Here is a 9,480-nt window from a genome sequence, read left to right as displayed (position 1 = left end):
TACTCTGCTTCCTTACTCATCCGGCCCCTTGGGTTGCCCTGGTCCCTCCTCCGGTTGTTTTACCTCCATACCCCCGCTTTCGGGCCCCCCCCCCTGCTGCCGGCCACGAATTTCCTGAAGTTTACCCTGCCTCCCATCACTTCTCGACTCCATTACATGGCCCTGCTTCGATCCCTGGACCATCGTTGAACCCTCCCCCTCCTGGCGGCCCTAAAAGAAAATCCAAGTGTTTCAAATCTAGAGAGGACAATTACTTCCTCAGATTGGAAGAGGACATACAGTGGGGCGAAGCGATGGACTTCGCAGATCGGGTCTTGGTCGGCCGCATCAGAGGGCGTAACTATTCGGTGGCATGATTGAAGGCTTGGGCAACCGAGGTTTGGGGAAATCACTTGGTGGATATCCCATTTGTGCAGACATTCGTGAGAGGATGGTTCGCACTAAGGTTCGCGCGTGCTGACCATACTAACTAGGTTTTGTCCTCACATTGGCACTTCGAGCATGCGCCTGTGCTCCTCAAGAGATGGACACCCTTATTTGATCCTGAGACAGAGCAGATTGGGGTCGGACCTATTTGGATTCGGCTCCCTGGCCTTCCTCTGCAATACTGGTCGGAAGAAATTTTCAAGCGCATTGGGAATTCACTCGGCACATATATGGGCTACGACAAATCTTATCTCCAGACTGGCATGATGGCATATGCTAGGATACTCATAAACATGGACACCAGGGGCGGTCTTTATGAGCACATTACTATCCAGTGGAGAGACACGTCCCGTAGACAGATTATTGATTATGAGGGCATTCCCTACCGTTGTCGCAGGTGCCATAAAGTTGGGCATCTCTACAAGGATTTCCCACTCCTTCGGAAATCGCAAAGGAACATGAAGGATGAGCATACTGAACCTACTCAGACGGCACCCTCGGTTCAGCAACCGGATCAGCCATCAGAGATTCAAGTGCGCAACCAGAGGGAAGAGGCCCCCCAGGGAGAGACAGGGGTCGCAGCTGCAGACATTGTTACAACCACCTCCGTTCCGCCCTCATCTTCAGTAGCTCCTGAACAACCCGTGCCCCCTCCGGTGGACTCAGCGGTTACGGGTATGTCATTATCTCCCATCACTTTGTCAACACTTGCATCCTGCACATCATCGGACATATCAATTTCCCCCTTATGCATTGATCCCCCTCCATTCGCTGCTTCTCATGCATCACTCATACACACACAATCATCCCTCACGTGCTCGATGCCTCCTCCTCCTCCGTTGGATCCCCCTCCATTGATCACATCAACACTGATTACCACCCGGTCATCTCCTCGCTACTCCCTCCGCCCTCGGGCTAGAGATCGTGGTGTAGATGTAGTCGGGCTCGACTCTGTCAGCTCCCCTATTTCACAAAAGACCTCTCGAGGTCGTCCCTCCCGAATCACAAAAGCGAGACATACTGCAGATGAGGAGGTCGCTCTTGGCCGAAAACAAACAATTTTTGGGGCCCTTAGAGCAAAGGATGGCCCTCCTCCCCCCCCCTCATGAAGATTCTCTCTTTTAACTGTCGGGGGTTTGCTAGTTCAACCAAAAAACTAGCACTCAGGAGGCTGCTAACCACGGCTCAACTGGATATGATTTTCCTACAAGAACTCTCTGTTCAGCGGATTCCCTCATTCACTCCCTTTCCTCCTGGCTCCCCAACTGGACTTTCCACGCACTGGATGCATCAGGGAGATCCAGAGGCTTGGCTATAGGGGTTTGCCATAGATCAGTGGACATTCGCAATTTTTGGGGAGGCAAGGGTTTCATAGGCCTTGACATATATGCTCATACTATAGAGAGGGAACTTCGCATCATCAATGTCTATGGCCCTTGTTCCGATCGTGCTACCTTCTGGAGAACCCTACTTGGATCTGAGCTCTTTCAAGCGGATAACATTATAATGGGGGGAGACTTAAATTTTTCCCTAGGGTACTGCGAATCCTGGGGGCACATGGCAAAAGTCGACTCACTCTCTGATACCATCTCCTCCCTTTTGGAGAACCACCACTGGGTGGACATCCCATCTGCTCGTCTTCAGTATACCTGGACAAATAATAGAAGTGGAGATCAGAGTTTGTCCAGGAGGCTTGATCGATTCCTCATAAAGGAGCCTTTATATAATATTATCCCTAGATCTCGTCAATGGGATGGATCTGGTGGACTATCCGATCATAGGCCTATCTTCCTGGAGGCAGATGGCCTTACTCACAAAATCAAGAGCCCATTCAAATTCAATGCAGCCTGGCTACAAGATCCTTCATATATTCAGATGGTTCATGAATATTGGCAGAACAATCCCAACCGGGAAGATGAGGAACTATCAGCTGGTTTTGTTAGGAAGCTCACTGAACTCAAGCAGATCACTAAAAACTGGGCACACCAGAAGCGAATCCAGGATAACCTCACACTCAATGAGGTGGAAAGGGTCATTGCTGAGTTTGAAAATTCGTCAGCAGGGACTTTCACTTCACAGGAATTCAAGGATCAGTATAACCTTCTTATCACCAAGCGCTCACAGATCTTGAAGGAAAGAGAAGAAAGTTGGAGACTGAGGAGCAGGGCTATTTGGCTCACTGAGGGAGACAGCAACACCAAATTTTAGAACAAATTTGCCAATGGTCGTAAAGCAATCAATACCATTTGGGAATTAAAGGATGAGCGGGGCCAAACTGTTACATCCCAGCAGAACTTGGCCAGGCTTGCCAATGAGCACTTTAGGGGTATATACAAGGCACCTGGAATCATAAACATTTTGGAAATCATGAGAGTGGCAGAACTATTCCCTAGATATGTGGATCAGGAAACGTCAGAAGAGATTCAGAAGGAGGTAACCATGGAAGAGCTGGAAGCTACTCTGAAATGGTTCAAAAAGGACAAGAGCCTTGGCCCGGATGGATGGACCATTGAATTCTACATTGCCTTCTTTGATATTCTGGGCCATGACCTCTTGAATATTGTGGAGGACAGTAGGAAAAGAGGACGGATATCATCTACTATCAAATCTACCTTCATCGCACTCATCCCCAAGACCGATGTCCCGAACTCCTTTGATGATTTTCGCCCCATATCACTCTGCAACTGCCTCTATAAAATTATAGCTAAGATTATTGCCAATCGCCTAAAGCCCATCCTCTCTATGCACATATCATCAGAGCAATTTACGTTCTTGCATCATAGACAGATCCATGAGGCCATTGCTACTGCTCAAGAACTCATACACTCCCTTCAGATCAAGAAGCAGAAGGGAATGATTCTCAAAGTAGACCTATCCAAGGCTTTCGACAGAGCAAACTGGCTGTATCTTAGAATGCTACTCACTCATCTAGGATTCCCATATGATTTCATCAAATGGACGATGAGCTGTATCACTGATGTATCTTATAGCGTATTACTCAAAGGGGAGGCTACACCCTTCTTTACTTCTGAGAGGGGACTTAGACAGGGATGTCCCCTTTCACCGCTGCTATTTCTCCTGATTATGGAAGGGCTGAGCTAGATTATTTCATCCACCAGAGATCGACATCAACTTACAGGCATCAAAATCATGGACAACTTTTTCCTCACACACCTATTATTTGTTGATGATATTTTAATCTTCCTGAATGGTAGCATCGGTGACTCCTCATCATTACATAACTCTTTCCTCCTATTTCAGCATGCCACTGGCATGCAAATCAATGATAATAAGTCCACCATCACATCGGTTGGTTGCTCAGTTCATGAAATCACCTATGCTACACAGCGTTTTCCATTTGTCAACTTGAATCTATCCGATGGTATAAAATATCTTGGTTTTAGACTTAAACCATCTGGCTACAGAATAGCTGACTGGTTATGGCTTATTACAAAAGTGGAGAGGAGGCTTCAGATCTGGTACCATCGATACCTCTCACGTGCAGGCAGATTAGTACTCATCAAAGCTGTGATTGAAGCCACACCCGTCTACTGGATGGCCCTTGCTTGGATTCCAAGGGGCATCCTGAACAGGCTCCAAAGCATATGCTGTAGATTTCTATGGAAAGGTCACCAGCCGGGGCGACTTTTTGCTTGGGTAAAATGGGACACCATCACTAAGCCTAAAAGATGGGGCGGCTGGGGCATCAAGAGACTGGCTATTTTCTCAAAGGCATTGGCTGCTAAGCTCGGATGGCGATTACTCACAACAGACAGCCTCTGGTCACAGGTGGCATATGTAAAATATATCAAGCCTCAATCTGTCTTAGATTGGATCTACACCAGACAGGGAAATAATCACCAAATTTCCAATATCTGGAAAGCTGTCATAGACACCATACCCCTACTACGAGAAGGAATCACAGGGCGTATTAAGGAAGGGAATGCTGTTCGGGTAGGGGTGGATCCATGGGTCGGTTGTGGTAAGGCCCACAGATTACCTGTAGATCTCATACAACACCTCCATGACAGAGGAATAACTCATATCAAACACATTGGTGATCAAGCCAACTCCACTTTCCTCCAGCAGGCTTGGCTATCCGCCCGAGCATTAGACCTGCCCCAACAATGGATTAACGAATAGATGGATTATACTGCTGCACTCACACAACCGCAAATCAGACTCACTGAGGGACCTGATGAGATTATCTGGGCTTATGCTAAACATGGTGTTTATACTCCAAAACTGGGTTATCTCAGGCTCATGGAACCTTATAAGCCCCCAGATATACATCCTACCTAGAAGGCGATATGGAAGCTTAAGGCTGCACCGAGGACGAGACTTCTGATGTGGAATATCCTATTTGACAAAATACCTACTGGCTCCAACCTTATGAAGCGGTCCTTCTATGGACCCTTCCGCTGCCACCTCTGCCATGATGCTGAAGAAAGCACCGAACACCTGTTTCTTTCGTGCCACTCCACTCGAACTCTTTGGCAATCACTGTCTTCACACATCCCTCAATTGAATGATTGGCACAGGAATAACTTTCCTAAGGCATGGTCTAACTGGTGTCTTGAGCACACAGGGAAGGCTATAAATCTGCCTCTGCTGGCATGCTGGGCTATATGGATCGCCCGGAATCAGTCAATCTTCAACCTTAAAGATCCACACTGGCCCACTATCATCCTCCATACGGTTGCAGATTTCAACATGCTACCTGACGATGACCACCCCGCCCCTCCGAGAACCCTCAGACCTGTGCCCATCGACAAAACCAAACCTTGGGCTTATTTCGATGGCCCAGCTCAAGAAGATGGATGTGAGGGGGGAGCTATACTCCACCTTAATGACAATCACTGCTACAAACTCCAAATCAACCTTGGCAGAGGCACAAATAACTATGCAGAACTTAGCACAGCCAAACACATCATCCATTTTGCTATCCTAAAAAACTGCAGACACTTACAGATATTTGGAGACTCTAAAATTGTTTGTAATTGGCTCAATGATGCATCAGATTGTCATGCTTATTCTTTAAGACATATACTTGATGAAGCAAAGAGATTAACTACTTCTTTTGAATCCTTTGTTTGCCATCACATCTACAGGGAGCAAAACACCATTGCAGATCAGCTCTCCAAAGAGGTAGCGCACAGAGTAGGTGAAGATTGGTGGATCCAAGAGGAAGTGGAGGGCACTTTTTATCAGTATTATCATCGTCCTTTTGATGAGCAGAGGGAAAACGGGCCATAGAGCCCTTACTTTATCAGTTTTTGATTATTATAGCATGTAGATAGATACTGTTAGACAGAAAAATCAGTACAACTTTTTGTTTATATTCAGTAGTTATATATTGCTCTCTGCGAAGAGCCAGCCACAATTTTGATCACAGGTAGCCTCTTTTTGAATGCTCCCTGCGTGGAGATAACTTGTTTATACTCTTACTTGTTATTATGAACTCGACAGGAAACTGCCTGCATATGAATATGCTTTGGCATCTGCAAAATGTAATTTTCTTAATCTTAATGAAAATTACGACTTTTTCCTAGGGGGAAAAAAAAAAACTCTTTTCCCCATACCTTTTTACGAAACTTCTTCATAATAGGATTGGTTGTCTAGTGACAATAAATATATTCATTTACAGTAAACCAAATGACCTTATGGGCATTAGTTTTAGATTCAACCAATAAATTTTGGTCAAAATAAGCATTTCAACAACTTATCAGGATTGGCTACAAATTCCACGATGAAAGGTTAAAACGATATAACATAGAATATAAGAAATTCCTTTATCATCTAGATCCTAATGCACATAAACCATATTGAGATCTCTAGTATCATTTTTAACAGAAAGGTCGTTTAGGATACCTATGTAGAGAGATTTATTAAGAAATTTGTTAGAAGAAGCATGCTGCCCTGAAATCGCCAATCATCAAAGAACACAATCACAATGTTATTGATCTTTTAATCTCTTTCTACAGGACTGATTGTCTATGGTTTTGAAAAAAAATGTGCTAGGTAACATTGAAAGAGACAAAAATATTTACCTACATTAGCTAGTTTTGTATTATTCTAGAGATTTTCCATAGTGCAAATATTCTTACAAATGTATTTTAAATAAAAACAGTGAATGCCAGAATTAGTAAGGTACAATGAAAAGAACACCTTTGAAATTAGTAAGCTATCATGCCTGTAAGATTAATTAGTAATGTACTTGACCACTAGCTATCTAAAATCATGAGCCATAGTAAGAAGCTTCAAAGGATTTAGGAGTTTAAGAATAAATCTTTTTGTAATGGTTGCAAATTGGGCAAGGTGCACTATTTGGAACCATCAATGGTTATCATGGGAAAAAATTGGTTTGGGGGTTCTCAAGGAGAGAATGATGAGTAAATATTCAATAGTATATAAGTAAGACAATGTAGGTTTTATAGTGTCTAGATCTTGAATTTCTTAAAACAATGACTTCTTTGTAGTATCTCCTACAATTCAATCTCTTGAAATAATGAATAATCAGGTACCATTGAGTGCAACTTTGCGCAAAATGTCAATTGCAAATATTAGCTTAGTGTGACGAACCCACAGTTGCATTGTTGTGTGGGAAGGCAGAAAAAACTGTAGTGGATAATGGTGAAAGGAACAGACTTAAAATTTCAATGATTAGTTGACAATAGTGCACAACTTGGAAAGATGAATTGGACCAACTCAACCTTGTTAAAAAAAAAAGGTGCAACAATCGTGTTCAAATTGTTTGTTATTTAGTGGTTATCTAGACTTATAAATAGAAAAATGAAGATATTTATAACAAAAACTTCCTTATTATTACCGTCTTCCAAACATAGTTAAAACAGTAACTGAAAATTTCACAAACCTGCCCATGATAAAAACAATCAGACATGTGCCCTAGCACCCTCTGAGAATATTCAATAAACCTATGCTAATTGCATAGGCAATGAGAATAATTGAGAAGACCTTTTACTTGATTTCCTGTGGAGCCTTGGGAGCTTTGCTGGTGAGGCCTACAACCACCTATACAAATTGTACACTCTACAATTATATGGGTGTACTTATAAGGGTACAATGGATACATATTTAATGTGTACATGATTAGCATAAGTTTTGATGGTTGGTCAACTCGGGTTGAAAAAGATTTGTGCTTAAATATTTAAGGTAGGACATCATCTCCCAAGCTTCTATCCAATCAAATAAAGGAACACAAATCCGTGCTGCTGTAGCTGAGAACAAGTACGTTTTTATACAAGTCATATAATCCAATAAGAATAGTAGTCATAGAAATTAAGATAGAAATTAGGATGACAAGAGTACACACAATTCTGAACATGAAAATATGCACACAATTCCTTTGATTATGCAGAACTGATAATACCAAACATTGTGGCCGTAGTCACTATAGCGACATCAACTCTTTTGATTTACAGTCAACCGACTGACTTTACGGGAATTAGTTTTAGATTCAACCAATAAATTTTGGTCAAAGTAAGCATTTCAACAACTTATCAGGATTGGCTACAAATTCCACCATGAAAGGGTAAAATAAACTCTAATATCTAGTTCCGTAGAGTAGAAATATACCCAGACTCCATAAATGGGAGAATAGAATCAAGAATGGCAAGATTAAAATCTGAAGTAAATATACAACACAACTAAATGTTGAAGACATGACAATCCAAATCATATTCACACAATCCTTAGCTTTGTCAAGATAGAGATCCCAAAGTGGTGAGATGTATTATCCAAGTTCCACAAATGGCTCAACCATGGGTCTTGCCAGTAAAGATGCGAATTTTTTAGTAGAATGAATGACAGTGAATGACCACTCTAATGCATTTTAAAATTTTTGTAGAAAACACATTGTGCGTAAATATTGAAGGCGGGAAATCATCTCCCAGGCTTCTATCCAATCAAACAGAGGACCAAAAATCTGTGCTGTTGTAGCCTTGAGAACATGTACATTTTTATACAAGTCATAGAATCCAATCATAACAGTAGTGATAGAAATTAAGATAGAAATTAGGATGGAAAGAGTACACACAATTCTAAACATGAAAAGATACACACAATTCCTTTGAATCATAACATTAGTGATAGAAATTAAGATAGAAATTAGGATGGCAAGAGTACACACAATTTTGAACATGAAAAGATAAAAACAACTACTTTGATTGTGAAAAATTGATATCCCTTCTGCTCAACCTCCCCCCTCGTTGACCCTGTATGTGCCCAACTTCCTTATGCATATGTGTTAGATAGTAGTAAGGTTTGATGCAACATAGGTGCCTTGGAATTATTTCTACAACTATAAAATATCCTCGCATGCCATGATGATTATGACGACGGGGGAATCCATAATGAAGTGGCACCTCCTATTAGGCTATTACTTTATCCTACAGGACCAATATGCCTTCTGCTTAGCCTCCCCCTATACATCCTCTGTAAGTCTATGCTACTTATTAATAAGGACAAGATATTTTAAATTTCTATTGAAAAAGTATTTGAAAAAGTTTACTGGATGTAGTCAAGCTGCTTTCATCAGTTTGAAGCAATTTGGCTTGCTTTTGTTATTTTATCAAACTTTTTTGGGTGAATTATAACAAGTTGGATAAGAGAATAATGACAAATTTTCATTAAACTTGGATGCCGCAAATAACAAATGGTTTAATAAATTGGATATTTGGTTAAACATATATCCCACAAACAACAAAGAGATAAAATTTTTGTTATGTATGTTTCACAAGGGTACTTGGGATAAGGAGCTAGGGAGAAAGAAAAAATACTATATTGATCCCACTTATAATCATCAACAAAAAACATACATAGGGGGCAATATTTATTGGAGAGCTAAAATTCTTATTGGTCAGTTAAGGACTAATTTTCATAACTCCCGTCTGAAACATGAAGGACTAATTCTCATCAACTCCCTTGTGAAACAAAAAGGACTAACTCTCATCAACTCCCTTGTGAAACAAAAGAAGTGTGGGAATAAAGAGTATTTATCTTTTGCTCTTACTAAAAACTGGAAATGGAAAAACA

General features: G+C 41.6%; 2 protein-coding genes across 2 annotated transcripts; both read left to right on the top strand.

Moving 5' to 3' along the window:
* The first annotated feature begins 293 nt into the window (after nucleotides 1-293).
* On the top strand, nucleotides 294-2,634 carry LOC149190799 (uncharacterized). Its single transcript, XM_089410594.1, has 3 exons — nucleotides 294-347; nucleotides 474-1,460; nucleotides 1,570-2,634. The coding sequence occupies exons 1-3, from the start codon at nucleotides 294-296 to the stop codon at nucleotides 2,632-2,634; spliced, it is 2,106 nt and encodes a 701-aa protein (XP_089266720.1).
* Nucleotides 2,635-4,773: 2,139 nt separating this feature from the next.
* Nucleotides 4,774-5,682, top strand: LOC149190798 (uncharacterized). The gene has a single exon (XM_089410593.1). It carries the CDS (start codon nucleotides 4,774-4,776, stop codon nucleotides 5,680-5,682), a length of 909 nt encoding a protein of 302 aa, XP_089266719.1.
* Nucleotides 5,683-9,480: the final 3,798 nt, after the last annotated feature.

This window comes from Pinus tabuliformis, chromosome 3_1, assembly GCF_031772625.1.
Source record: "Pinus tabuliformis cultivar Carrire ecotype Pingquan chromosome 3_1, CPIR1, whole genome shotgun sequence".
NCBI lineage: Eukaryota > Viridiplantae > Streptophyta > Pinopsida > Pinales > Pinaceae > Pinus > Pinus tabuliformis.
The sequence above is the reverse complement of the archived record's forward strand: the minus strand, read 5'-3'. Positions and strand labels throughout refer to the sequence as shown.

Bases quoted from the DNA above. Each gene is read 5' to 3' on its own strand.
- LOC149190799 (XM_089410594.1), top strand. From the start codon at position 294: ATGGACTTCGCAGATCGGGTCTTGGTCGGCCGCATCAGAGGGCGTAAC. The intron at 348-473 runs GTGGCATGATTG...CATACTAACTAG, and splicing joins TCAGAGGGCGTAACTATTCG to GTTTTGTCCTCACATTGGCA. The intron at 1,461-1,569 runs GTCGCTCTTGGC...GGGGTTTGCTAG, and splicing joins GACATACTGCAGATGAGGAG to TTCAACCAAAAAACTAGCAC.
- LOC149190798 (XM_089410593.1), top strand. From the start codon at position 4,774: ATGTGGAATATCCTATTTGACAAAATACCTACTGGCTCCAACCTTATG.